Source organism: Oryx dammah, unplaced genomic scaffold (assembly GCF_014754425.2).
Source record: "Oryx dammah isolate SB20612 unplaced genomic scaffold, SCBI_Odam_1.1 HiC_scaffold_29, whole genome shotgun sequence".
In the NCBI taxonomy this organism is placed as follows: domain Eukaryota; kingdom Metazoa; phylum Chordata; class Mammalia; order Artiodactyla; family Bovidae; genus Oryx; species Oryx dammah.
This window is the reverse complement of record NW_024070213.1, coordinates 85,264,460-85,278,991: the sequence shown is the minus strand read 5'-3', so window position 1 is coordinate 85,278,991 and position 14,532 is coordinate 85,264,460. Positions and strand designations below refer to the sequence as shown.

Below are 14,532 nucleotides of genomic sequence, written 5' to 3'. Positions count from 1 at the left end.
CAGGGGGACACCTTACCGGCATTCTCCACTAGAGGCCTGAGGCAGTTTTTGTGGTTTCCTTTGTGATGTGTCACTCTGCCAGAGATCCCAGGCAATCCTTCCTGAACAATGCCCCCTCCCTACCCCTCCCATGAAACAGGTGTCATGCCTACCATTCCAGGACTCCACTTTGGAAATCATCTCCTGGGAACCAGGTGCTCCACTGAAAAGTCTCCTGCACATCTGGAGTTCTGGCTACTAAAAAACCCTTGTTTGGGGCTCGCAACATGTACCCTCTCCTTCCTCAGTCCAGCTTGAGGTCAAGGTCCAGGACGGAAGTGACAGCAGGTAAAGATGGCAATGCATATCCCAGTCAGGGCAGGGACAATCAACTCCTTGGAACCAGAGGCAAGAAGAGAGGAGGGAAGGCATGGTCCCTGTAGTTCCCACTAAGCCTGTGTCCATGCAGTGGGTCCAGAAGCCCCACCCTGCCATTCCCTAGTACCAGTCAGCAAGGAGGGGAGATGACGCCTCTTTATTAAGGTTAACACCAAGGAAAGCATTGAGAAGGAATACACAGAGGAAGAGGAAGGGCACACAAAGTCACCACTTCAGGAGGTGGGAGGGAGGCATATCAGTTAGGAACCTCAGGACAGCCACATGCTTCATGCCCTGGTTGTGGGGGAAAAGGAGAGGAGAGGGGAAAGCATCATGAGAGCCTGGGGCTCACAGAAGGTCTGAAGCCCCCTGAACCTAACACCAGAGCCACAAGCCCTGCCCCTCAGGGCTCACACACTACTACACAGGTCAACACACATAATGCACACAAGACATTATGGAGGCAACACCGAGAGTCAGCGGGCAGGGAAGTATTGACAGGAAAAGGAACTGAAGTTAAGCAGGTATAGCCAGTAGAGAGACAGTTTTCGGCTGTGGCCCCCAAGAGTCCCTCAAATGTCCCCTAAATCTGGGCTGTTGCTGAGCACCACCCCCAAGTCTCTGCCTGTGAACTGGGCTCTTTGTTCTCTAAGCCCCAGTGAGTGGATAAAGCAATCCCAGATGAAGTCAGTGACAAGGCAGGATCCGCTCTGCATGCAAAATCCTAGAGGTTGAGCTATAATGTCTTCATGCACATTCAGAGCCAGCTCCTCCCAGCCCAGGGGCCCTCGGAACCCCATTCACCCAGATTCCTAGGGCTGCAGTTCCCTCCTCAAGCTTCTTTTACCAATCAGCAGCCGCAGAGGTCTGTGAGGGGGAGAGGCTTCTGCAGAACGCTGAATAGCTTGGATTTCATCAGAAGGGTAAATTTTCTGTTGCCAGAACAGAATACCCCCAATTCCTTAATTTCTAGGTAAATCGTTAGAGATTTTTTGCCATAGTCCTAGATAAGTCCTTTTTCAGAATAGAAAAAGCAGAATTTTATTTACACAAGTCAGGGGTTCTCCTGTTGGCTGGGGCGGGGGAAAGGGCAGGGTAGGGGATTGGATGGGAGTCCAGAGGTGGGCGCTTCCTCTCCCGGAACCTCACCTTTCCGCAGTTTGCTACTTCTCGCTTGGTGAGGCAGAAAGAATTCTTGATGCTCCCAAAGTCCTTCACCCTGTAAATGCTTCCTCAAGGAAGTCTCTTCTGCCTGACCCACAAGAGCAGCGGTCGGAGTGAAGCACGCTGCATCGCGCCGTTCAGTCCCCTCATGCACTCGGAAACCCAAAGTCAGCCCGGGAAAGTAGTGCCCCCTCGGAGTCCCCTCACAGAGAGGCCTCGCCCTCCAGCTGCAGCAGGGTAATGTCGGGCAGATCGAGGGGCTCCACAAGTGGCCCGTCCCCCCCCAGAAGGCCAGCACAGGGGCTCTCCGGGCGCTCACAGTGACTAGTGGGTGTGCCGGAGCTGGGCATCTCCTTTTCTTCTTCATCGTCGTCCCCCTCGTCCTCTGGATCGCGACCCAGCAAACCGCTGTCCCCGATCCCAGGCGAAGGGGTCTCCGGATCTCGGCGGGCGCCCTGGAAGTTCCCCTTGCTGCCGACCACGCCCAGGCCACCCTGGCGGGGCGCGGTGGTCATAATCTGGCACATGGAGACGATGGCTCGCTGGTTGGCGCACACGTCGTCCGAGAGCACCTGGATGTGCGAGGCCTGCTCGTCCAGGGCCCCCCGCATGGCCCTCACGTCCTCAAACAGGGCCTGCAGCTGGGCCTTCAGGTGCTCCATCAGTTCCTTCATGCCGCCGTTGTACTCCCCGGAGATCACGTCCCCCACGGCCGGCACGGTGGACACCTCGAGAGGGGCCGGCATGTCGCCGCCGTCCTTGGTCATGATCTCCAGCAGACCTTCCTCCATTGAATGGCAGAAGCGGGCGGTGGCGGCTCGGGGTCCGGTCCAGCCCGGCCTCGGGGTGGGGGAAGGTACGGGGAGAGGGAGAGGTGCCCGGAGGGGGTGGGAGGAGCCGAGGGAAGAGGAGGCTCCAGACAGGGGTGGAGAGGTGAGTCCCGGGCGGAGGTTGCCGGCAGAATCTGGAGAGGCCGAGAAGAGACGGCGGAACAAGGACCGGGCTACAGTCCCAGGGCCGGCGTCTCTTCGGCTCGCCCCGGGGCGAAAGCGCCCTGCCCTGCCTCGACTCCTGAATTGCACCCGTGTCAGCGCCTCCCTCTGGGCGCCAAGAGCGTCAAGTGCCCGCCGGTTCCCTGGGTCACAGGAGCGCTCGCACAGGGGCCCAGGTTGAGGCCGAGGCCAGCAGCGGGTCGACCTCGGGACTCCCCTCGGCCGCTAACTGGCAGCACTCGCGAGTGTGGTTGGAAGTGACAGGGGCGGGTCTCCCAGTGGCGCCGCGGATGCTCCTCTGTTTCCAAGGCGACGCACTGCACGTAAAAGACGTGTGTCTCCATGGCAACCAGGAAGTGGAGCAGAAAAGGGAGGACAGCTGGGAAGCTGCAGTGGGGCTCTGGATTCTGAGCTTGCTTGTGGAGCGGGAGGGGAGGGGACGCTGCAGTGGCCTCAGCTGAGGCTGAAAGAGCATGTGGCCGCAATGTTTAATAGGGAAGCATGAGAGAGCAGTTTGCTGCATAAATCCCCAGGTCGGGGAGACATCGTCCCTCCCCTAGGCTGGGTAGTAGTCACCGAGCGAGACTACCTTGGAAGGATTTTCACCTGCCCGCAATCCTTTCTCTGAGAATGGCGTTACAGCCGAGTCCTGCTTCTCTGTCCTCCTGCAGGAAAGCAGAGAGGGTAGAGAGGCCGATGCTATTACCCAGACTTGAGCTGGGATGCGCGGGCGCCCTAGGGCCGGCCCCGCCCGGCCTTCGCGGTGCAGATGCGCAGGAGGGCACTACGGAGGTTTCCGTCACTCCCTTCTGCTTCTGCAGTAAATCAGCCCTCGCTGTCGATAAGATGGTATCGAAGCCGAGAAAAGATGGAATTCCCTCCCATAATAGACCCAATCGCTCCTTCCCAGGGCACTGGGGGTTCTTTCAGGACTGTGAGGCAAAGTGCTTCAGTTTCGAGAAAGAAAGCTCCGTAAGAATAGAGATTTTTGTCTCCTCCGTGTCCTCCAGCACGGAATCCCCAGCACTTAAAATAGAACCTGGCGCATAGTAAGTAAATGCTGAGTACATTTGTTGAATGAATGCTTTAACAAGGACCACTGTGTCCCTTTCCCTTGTCCAGAACTCTCCAGCTCACGGGTAGTGGCTTTTAGGAGGCCTGAATTCAATTTTGTTTCGGCCATTTATTAGTTCCTTGAATAAATCGTTTTTCTCATCTGTTAGTGGATCAGACTGTATAATATTTGGTAATATTATTTCTAACTCTGAGGAACACTGCGTCCGCTCCCAGTTGAAAGGGTAAACTGTCGACAGCGTGTGGAACGGATGGCGGGAAGGCCCGGTGGTGTGGGGGGATTATGTAAGGGTAATTCCCTGTCCCCAGGCCCAGCGTCCAGGTACAGACATGCACTGAGTGTTTCAACCTTTGTGACAACTCTTTTCTCTTTTTGAGGAGTGCAGTGGGAAAGGAGGAGGAGGAAGAAAAGTTGAATTTAATATATTTACAGATGACTTCAGATTGAAAAGCAAACAATACCTGGGCAGCAGCATACTAATAATGATCTTAATAAATTGGAGAAGCCAAGTGATCAGAAACCACAAATGAAGTTCACAAGAAGAAATAAATTTGGGGAAGAGAAATGATGTAACACTTCAAGATGGGGAAGAGCTGGGTTTGGGTGAGTGTTTTGTATACTAGCGGTTCAGTGATAGCGGATGGGTTACTTTGAGGTTTCCCTTGTTGCATACTCTCGTGAAGAGGGGTGGGGCTGGCCCAGAGAAACTTTGCTGGCACTAAAGAACTTTTTGACTTATTCCTTGTCTTACTGCTATTAAAATAGAAATAAGTTTAAAAATAAATAAATAAATTAGAAGCGGGCAAGTATCCTAAACAGTAGAATGTTTAAGGCATTGTTAGTATAATAAAGTATTCTATAACCCTTAAAATTTTGATATTCCAAAACAAATGTATGAACAAATTTTAAAAACCTATTTATGTTCTATATATTGTATTTTCTATGATTCAATCTTATTTGCTTGCTCATTCTGTCTTTCATTCCACAAACTTATGACTCTCACCTTGGTTATCATCCCCACCTCTACCACGTGCCCCCAGGCTATTCTTAAAGCTGAGGAGAAGACAGAAACGCTTTTCCTTGGTTTCCCTAAGCACAACCAAAGTGCACTGTTACCCACAAAAACAGACTTTACCAAAAAGGAACTGTAGGAAAGCTAGAAATATACAAGACATACAAAAACAACAACAACTGAGCTTCCACAGCATGAGTTTCTGATCATACTCTAGCAAGCATATTCTTAGGGCTTATGGGCTCAACCCTGTGTATGTGTGTTAGTCCCTCAGCCATGTCCAACTCTTTGCAACCCCATGGACTGTAGCCTGCAGGGTTCCTCTGTCTATGGAATTCTCCAGGCAAGAATACTGGAGTGGGTTGCCATTTCCTTCTCCAGGGTTCAACCCTGCTGTTCATCTTTCCCTGGAGGCCTTTGCTATAGTCAGGAAAAAAAAAAAAAAAACTGGCATGATTTTCAAATTTTTGCCTAGATCTGTTGCTTCACATCTCTTGACCAGCACTTCATATGGATGATTTCACCTTGCTAGCTCCCTCACTCTTCAGAGAGGTCTTTGCTTTCTACCTTCAAAGACTAACCCTATCCCCAATACAGGGCCTTGCACATTAGCCTTAACCTTACATTAAATACAGTCCCCATACAGTAGGACCTGGGTTATGCCATCATACAAGGCCCTTTGCCACTATTGTTGAGGATACCATATATGTCAAGGCTTTCAGCATAAGATTACATCATGCTGCCCAGAGACGCTGGCATGAGGTCTGCTGAGAGTTCGGGGGGTCTGAGCCTAGAGGGAGGGGAAATTACTGGAGAAGCACAAAAGAACATGGGAAACAGTGCAGAGATCAAGGGTGTGGCTGATCCAGTCAAGTTCCAGGTCAGATATTTGAGAGCCAAGGGTAGGTGGGATCCGGGGGTGTGGACTAGTCACAAGACTTGAAAATACAAGGAGACAATTGATGCCTCAGATTCGGAACCAGATAATTTTAGGAATTCTGTGGGGAGTTGACCTAAGGGGAAATAGGAGAAGGGTCTAGTCTCAGAAAAGCAAGGGGGCAGATGCAGAGAGTGGAGCAGAGCCTCAGTCAGCTGGCTGGGTTACGGAACTGAGCTCTCTGGAAGTCAGGGTCCTGGGGTTTGTTGAGTGGGTCCATCCCCAAGCTGAATGGGTACTCTGGCCACATCACTAGAGTATTCACACACAGCAAGAAAACAATAACTCTTGTGTATTCTTCTCTGCTTCTTGCCTTTTTCTTGTCCTCTGGGAATCAGCTTAGCTGTTTTATTTCTTCATCCCAATCTTATCAGACTATGGTGGGGTGGGGGGAAGAGATTCCATGCTGCATCGGTAAAAAGTCCCCATCAGGTACACCTAGTTCCAAGCCTTGAATTCTCACTAAACCTGTGATTCTGAGTAGTTTCTGCCATTTGCCTCTGTCTGCTGTCTTCTATATCTCCAGTCTTTATTTTATATAACTTGTGTACTTTTTGCACTATAAATCCAGCAATCATAATGAAGCTGCTAGCTTGACTCAGATCTAGAATGATCGTCAAAGTCAAGGAACAGCTGACTGCTGCACCACAGGTCTGCAATCCCAGACAGTGCTCCCCAAATGTAAATTTTATGAAGCTGAGTTGCCCTGCAGCCCATCTCAGCATGATACCACATTCAAAAGAAACACATCTAATAACCAAAAAGAATTAAAAAGCAATTGAGATTTTTATTATGGTCTCTGGAAAAAGTCTAAAGGGGTTTACATTCTTAGCACAGAGCAAAACATCTTAAACTTCTCTCCCCTCCTGCTCTATTCATCTTGCTCACATGACCATAGCTGCTGCTACCCTTCTCTCTCCTTTCTCCCCAAACACCTCCAAACTTCCACTCAAGCCCAGCCCTTGCTTTTTTACTCCCCTGCCCCCTTTACTTCTTGATCATATTCCTTTTCTTTTCTGTAAGAAGTTCCTTGTCCTTTTCAGCTCTTTTGATTCTGTCTCTCAATCCCCTGATCTGCACAGGTACCAGGAGCCCCAGCCGTCAATGACAGGGGTCTCCTTCCAAGAGGATAAGAAAGATCAAGAGACTTAGAATACTCACATTGTTGTGGATTTTGTCTGTCACATAGACTAAACTTTCTCAACATTAGAGAGTGGTTTGCCTGGTGTTACAGCCAACGTGCTTTGCTCATCTCCTCCACACTTGTACAGAGGAAATGGGCATGATCATTTGCAAGAATCCTAAACCATATGGGCCTCTGACTGAAGGGAGTGGGGTCCAAGTGCACTGTCACAGACATAGTTATGAGGTGACATACACAGATACACACAGCCACACTAAAGGCCTGAGCTAGACTTTCAGTTGCTTGCTTTGTGCCTTCAACCTAATATTAGAAATCCCAAAAGTCACCCCTCCCCATTTCACTCGTATTAACTTTACTCAGAGCAAAAATTCCAGGGGAACTTTCTAAATTCTCACACAGTTTGCAGTACCACTGAAAATAACATGTCATTTCAGTTAAACCCTGGTTGGCTGGTTTTCTTCATTGTCCACTGCACTGCTTCTCTTGTATCAACACTTGCAAAGGCTTTTTAACCTTTCAGGGCATGTTTAGTTATTTATCCTGTGCCATGCTAGACATGACTAGTTCCAGTCCAGGTTTCACCGGGCAATTGGCCATAGATACAGACATTCCAAGATGACCTCTGGAGCAGGGTCTCATGTACCCTCCTCATGCATCCTCTCCATGTATCTTCTACCCCCAGAAAGTTGCCCATAGCTTAGGGTCTGGTTTGTCCCCAAGTCAGTATCCTTATCAGGCATGAATAACGTTACATCACCTGAGAGCACCCACAGTTTTTGGTGCCATGGTGCAATTTTTCTTGGCAAATTCCCTCTCCCAGAATATCAGTCAAATTCGGAGGAACTTATGTCCACGTGTCTGGACAGGGTACGGACTACGGTATGTCTACTTCTGACTTCTCTTCCATTTAAAGAATTCTTAGAAATTGACTTATGCAAACTTCCAGTTCCCTTCTCACCTGTCATATCTTTCTACTTCTGACTTCTCTTCCATTTAAAGAATTCTTAGAAATTGACTTATGCAAACTTCCAGGTCCCTTCTTACCTCTCATATCTTGAAAAAGTCTGTAGACAATTTATCCAAAAATGTTCAGGTCTCACTCTTACTAATGCCTCTCCTTATGCTCTCTCCAGACTTCTCAGAAGCCCTAAAAGTACAATTGAAAGTGGTTCCTACCACTTCCCTTTTGCTTTGAGGTGGTATTCCGAGGGCCAGCAAGGCACTGCCAGCTGCACAGTAGAGCACCCACTGAGAGGGTGCACTGTGGTTCTAGTCAACACACACAGCTACGCTAGTATTTGTGACTGTGTCGTGAACAGGGTCCCCCAAATGTAATCCACATCTTCAAAGGACCACAGTGTTGCTGCACCCTAGGCAGAAGTGAGGGGAAGGGCTCTTTCTCCAACTTTTTCGCTGAGGCCCTGAAGCCCCTGGTTTAAGAAGTCTTACAGGAAACCAAGCTCTATCTTCTGTGGTCAACCACACACTCACAGGTTACAGATGCAGTGCCTGTTTTGTTTGTTTCAAGGCACAAGGATCCCCTTCACTCTAGAACTCTCTAGTCCCTCTGCTTTATACATCTCCACAGCCATTAACATCTGTGATACTGTATTTTTACTTGCTTGTTTATTTATATGTTTTTTATTGTCTTTAGTGTCCTCCCACTAGGTGTAAAGTGAAAGATCCCTAAAGAGCCATTAGGGCAGAGGTTTGGTTTTGCTCACTGCCTGGTACCTGGGAGGTGCTCAATAAATATTTGTTGAATAGATGAATGAATGAATCCATACCTAGAAAAATAAACATCTCCCTTAAGGACACCTAGCCTGCAGAGCTCCAACTCTGCCTTATCTTAGAGAGCAGGTTATCTATGGTTTCAGCCATCTACTTCTATGATCTATGGCTTATGTTCACACAATTCAATGGCCCTTTTAGTGGCTTTCCTTGAATAAAAGAATACTTACTATAAGACACATGGAAGTCCCCACCTCTTGCAAAACAGAAAAGTACTTGCAACTTTGAAATAAGAATTACCATATAGCCAGCCACCCACTGGAATCCCCAGTGGCATATTCCACCACCATCCCCATCAGAGTGTCAAAGGTTGGGGCCAAGTTTTAGTCCAATGTCAAGGTCAGAGGATTGCATGCTCTCCCCTCCCCTCAAATATTTGAGAATGGAATGATGCCAAGCCTGCATCCTGTATGTCACAGAGAAATCCTGATTTATACTCTTATTCTACTACAGACAGGCTTCAAAAAAGTACCCTGCCACTGGTTATAAGATTGGTAGCTAACTGAGAAAGGATATTATTAATAAAAAGATTACTATGCTATAAAGTTAGGGTTTCTCTTCCCTTTGAGTTCCTGAGCTGATAGACTAGTAATTTAGTGTAATGTTAGCCCAGGGTACTTTATACTATAAAAAAAAAAAATTGAGGCCTTTTTGTCCTCTGCGTATCCCATCCTTACTTATGTTATAAAAACAAAACAAACAAAAACTCTCCACATTGATCAAATATATAAAAGATATGAAGATCAATTTTTCCAGGATAGTAAAATCAAATTAAAACCCAAGCATCAAACATAGATCAGAAAAGCAATATTCCAGAAATTGAGGTTAGTCTTCAATCAATATTAGTAGGACAATTTCAATAACAACTTGCTATTCTCAACAGTGTTATCTAGGTCTCTAAGAAGCAGAGGGCAGTTTCACTGGTAATTGCCCAGATCAAATGCATTAATCTGGAACTCAGTTCCCCTCAGAGGGTGATCCTGAGTCACATATCTAATCTCCCGTTCATCCCATCTCATCTATCACCATATCACACACACTTCCAGGTGCCTCATATTTTATTAAAAATCAATTCCAGCTAACCAGGGACATTAGAGGCTTTTGCTTTTCAACAGAACAATGAGTAACATCTGAGACACTTGCAGGTGTGAGAGACAATAAACTGCCCACAATTTTACATTATTAGATCATTGAAATCACTGGTGTTCCATTGTAATGAGATGTCTGGGACATAAGGTCTCTCTGCTTCATGCTTGTGGATTTTTATTAGTGTTTTGGGGGCATTCGTTTCATAAAAAGAGTAATTAAGGAGACAGGTTCTAAGGAGATGGAGATGGAGCATGGAATAATACCAGGGCTATAATTTGAGTCTAAGGTCTAAGGGAATAATGGAAATAATCAACAGAGATGAGAAAGAAGGAAAAGCTAGAAGGAAATCCTCAACAAATTTTAAACCCTGAAAGCAGCACAGTGGATAGAGGGCAGCATCACCCCCTGATTCTGCTATGAGGACAAGAAGCAAAATGAAGTATTTAAGCAAATTTTTCAGAGTACTTCTTGAGAGTGCCAGATAACTGAGAGAAAGGAGCGTGAACTTCCTTTCTAGGAGGACTTGAAAACTGGGAGAGTCTTACTTGTCTGAGTTTAGCTTGGAAAGAAATATGTTCATTTACCCTTGAGACCAGCTCTGTGATATTTTGGTATCCCACTGCCCACATTTGAACCACAAACCCAAAGCTTAAAGAGTCCTGAAGTGACTGTGTATATTTCAAAATAAGAAGATGTTTCGTAATCTCTGATCCCATTGACCCTTCTCTAGTCCATTTCTTCCTCCCCTTTTCACTAGGCAGTGCCCCCGTTCAGGCCCTGGTTATCTCACTCCTGGAGGAATGTGAAAGTTCCACTTGCAGCCTTTCCTCTGGCCCTCCCTTCATTTCTTCCTGTACATCACAGCATTTAGAGAAATCTACCTTAAATTCATGTCTGAGCCTTTTTTTTCACACCTTAAATATCGCCAAGACTTCCCATAGCCTCCAGCCTCTTTCCCACTCCTTTCTGCCTCTCAGCTTGCCTTCTAGACGCACACACACCTAGCACGCTTTCATTCCTCCCTACTGCATTCATGCTGTTCTCTAAGTTTCCTCATCTTTTTTTCTCTTTCCTTTTCCTTTGGGCCTTTATTAATTGTGAAAATATAATGCAAATATGTAAAAGTAAACAAACATAACACATAAAATTTAGTGACTAAAGGCAATAAATGCACAGTCCTTCTCCCCAGGTCAGGAAATAAGAGTATTGCAGCCATCTTTCCTCCCCACCCCAGTGTACCTCACTGCTATGATGGGGTCAAAACTCTCCCTCCTGTGAGAAACCACTATCTTGATTGCCGTGATAATAATTGTCTTGCCTTTCTCTATAGTTTATCACATATTTATACATTGCTAAACAATATAGTGTAATTTTGCTTGTTTTTGAACATTATATGGATGGAATCACAATGAATTTATTCATTCACTTGAACTTTATATGACTGGAACCATACATTTTATTGTTTTGTGTCTTGCTTCTTTTTCACATTATATTTGTCAAAGTCATCAGCAATTTGGGGATACCTGTGCTTTGCTCATATTTGTTGTTCTACTGTATTCCACTGCATGAATATACTGCAGTGTATTTATCTGTATTCTAATGCTATGTTCTACTACTGGTGGACATTTCGGTTGTTTTAAAATTTAGGCTATTACTGGGTGAATATTTTAGTACATATCTTATGGTGCATATAAAAAATTTTTTATAAAGTGTATGCATACAGATGGACTTGCTAAATTATAAGCTATGAGCTTCACTCTATTAGAAAATATCAAATTGTTTTCAAAAGCAGTTATAATAATTTACACTCCACTAACAGGGTGAAATATCTCATTACTCCACATTCTCTCCAACATTTGGTATTGTCAGACTTTTAATTATAAATTTCTCTCTGATATAGTAATCCCAAGTGTCTAGACAGTGCCTGGCTCATAGTATGCATGCATTAAATATTTGTTGAATAAACTAATATTTCTTAATTTCCAAACATAGGAATTTTGTGGTTATCTTTTTATTAATAGCTTAACTCCATTGTAGTTAAAGAACCTTTCCTGTTCAATATCAATCTTCGGAAATTTGTTGGAATTTGTCTAATAGACAAGTTGTTTGTAATTGTTATATATATGCAACAAGGAAGAATATATGTTTTGCGTTTGTTGAATGCAAAGTTTAGAGACATCCATTATTACAAATTTAAAACAAATTTATAAAATGTTTATTAAAATTTATATACCCTAAGTGATTTTTCTATATGTACTACAAATTACCAAAAAGAAGCTTTTATAATCTTCCACTACATTTGTGAATTTATCCTTCTGATAAACTTTTTGTAGTTCTGATAATTTCTGCTTTATATATTCTAGTGCTGTGCTGTAAGTATAATTTAAAATTTTAAATTATCATATTTTCCTGGTGACTTGAACACTTTCCATTATTAGTTTTCTTATTCACCACTAATGCTTTTGCCTTAAAGTGATTGATATGAATATAGCTATATCAGCTTTCTTTTGAATGGGGTACATGATTTCTCCTTTTTCATTTTTTTTACTTTCAACTTCCAATGTTTTAAGCCTATTTCTGATAGCTAGCATATTTTGTTTTGTTTTGCTTTTTGTCCATTTTGTCAGCCTTTTCTTTTATCTAGCTCATTTAGTGCAGTTATATTTAGTATTAATAATTTGGATTTAAACCAAATTTGTGGATTTATCTATTTCTCATTTCTGTTGGGTTTTGCTTCCTATATTTTAAAGTTATTTTATGAGATATTTAACAGTTTAGGATTGTTATGTCTTTTTGCTGAATTGACCACTAAAATCATTATGAAATGGGCTTTCTTTATTTCTAGTAAAATTCATCCTCTTTACTTAGTTCAATATTCAAGGAGCCACTTCAGCTTTTCTTTTTAGCGTTTGCATGCTATATACTTTCCTTTTTTTTTTTCCTTTTCTCATGTCTGTGCCTTTACATTTTATGTAGCTTTCTTATAGACAGAATGTACATGAGTTTTACTTTTTATCCAACCTGACCATCTCTACCCTTTAATTGGAATGTTTAGATCATTTATACTTATTATAACTGTTAATAGATTGGGTTTCAATCAATCATTTGCTGTTTTGTTTTCTACTTGTCTTATCTTTTCTTTGTTTCTTTTTTCTTTTTTCCATTCCAGTGTTTAGACTAAGCGAACCTTAAAGTTATTTTTTTTTACCTTGGGTTTTGGCTTTTTAGTTCCTGCTTTTCTCTTTGTTTTGTTTTGCTGTTAATGCTTTAGAGCAGTTCTTTTCCAGTAGAATTTTCTGTGAAGATGAAATTCTACATCTTCATTGTTCAGGATGGTGACCACTAGCCACGTATGACTATTCAAGACTTGAAGTATAGTTAGTGTGACTAAGGAACCGAGTTTTAAATTTCTATTAATTTTAATAGCCACGTGTGTTGTATTAGACTGTGTCATTCAAGAGTTTACAATATACATCCTTAACTTGTCACAATGTAAGAACCTTACAATGACATACTTTCATTGTCTCCTTTTTGGTTTTATTGTCACACATATTACTTCTATATAAGTTAAAAACCTGAATGTACTTTATTTTTACTTAAATCATTTACCTTCTTAAGAGATAAAATTTGAGAAAAATATTTTACCTAGTATTTATCAATTTTTGCATGGTCTATTGCTTTGTGTTGATCCAAATTTTCATGTTATTTTTTTCTGCCTGAAGAACTTCATTTAGCATTTCATCTGTTTGTTTAAAATGGTCTTTATTTCATCTTTATGTGTGAAAGATATTTTCTCTGGGTAAAAAATTCTGAGTTGACCCTTGTCTTCACTTTGCATAACTTTTTTAAGAACTCTGTGGTTGCTATTTCCTTTGTTCTTCGGTAGTTGGGGGATGGCAAACTTTCATGTAAAGTTCCAGGTAGTCTTTTAGGTTTTTGCAAGCCGTATAGTCTCTCTTGAAACTACTCAACTCTGTCATTGTAGAACAGAAGCAACCATAGCGATATATAAATGAATGCACTGGGGCTGTATTCCAACTAAACTTTGTTTACAGAAACAAGAGGTGAATCAGACTTGCCCCATGGCCATGGTTTGCCAATCCCTGCTCAGTATGTAATTTGTCTCTGGAACATCTTTATCCTTGGTTTTTAGCAGTTTGATTATGATGTAACTTGGCCTTGTTTTCTTTAAACTTATTATGCCCGGCTTTCATTGACCTTTCAAATTTTGAATTTTTTAGCCATTATTTCTTGAAATATTTGTATAGCTCCTAGCTCTTCTGGGGCTTCCCAGGTGGTGCTAGTGATAAAGAACCCAGCTGCCAATGCAGGAGACATAAGAGATGTGAGTTCAATCCCTGGGTTAGGAAGATCCCCTGGAGGAGGGCATGGCAACTCCATGTACTCTTGTCTGGAGAATGCCAGGGACAGAGGAGCCTGGCAGGCTACAGTCCGTAGTGTTGCAAAGAGTCAAACATGACTGAAGTGACAACAGGCAGGCACAGCTCTTCTGAAACTTCAGTTACATGTATGTTAAACTGCTTGAAATGTCTCGCAGATCACTTTTGCTCTGATCCTTTCTTTTTCTACATTTTTTTTCTCTGCTTCATTTTGAATAGTTTTTATTTCTATGTCTTTAAGTTCTCTAATCTTTTCTTCTGTAGCCCATAGTTGTTGTATTTCCCTCATGAAATTTTAAATTTTTATTCATTTTTAAAATTTTATAATCTTCATTTTATTGAATATTAAACTTTAAAATGTGTGCTAAATTATCAAAATATTACTTTGACTCACAATAATATTATGCATATTTAAACTCAGCATAATTACAAAATAAAACTGTTTACTTAAACAATAGGGCTCTCCTCTAATAAAAATAACTTTAAATAAAAGGCTCAACTTCAAACTTTCATTACTGTTTCACTCTTTGGCCTCCATTGTCCAGAAACAGGTACATTTCAACTCATTTCT

The 14,532-nt window shown here is 43.2% G+C and overlaps 1 protein-coding gene across 1 annotated transcript; it reads right to left on the bottom strand.

The window, feature by feature from the left end:
- Positions 1 to 495: 495 nt before the first annotated feature.
- Positions 496 to 2,806, bottom strand: LOC120858144 (coiled-coil domain-containing protein 184). Its single transcript, XM_040234009.1, has one exon. It carries the CDS (start codon positions 2,310 to 2,312, stop codon positions 1,725 to 1,727), a length of 588 nt encoding a protein of 195 aa, XP_040089943.1. The 5' UTR covers positions 2,313 to 2,806; the 3' UTR covers positions 496 to 1,724.
- Positions 2,807 to 14,532: the final 11,726 nt, after the last annotated feature.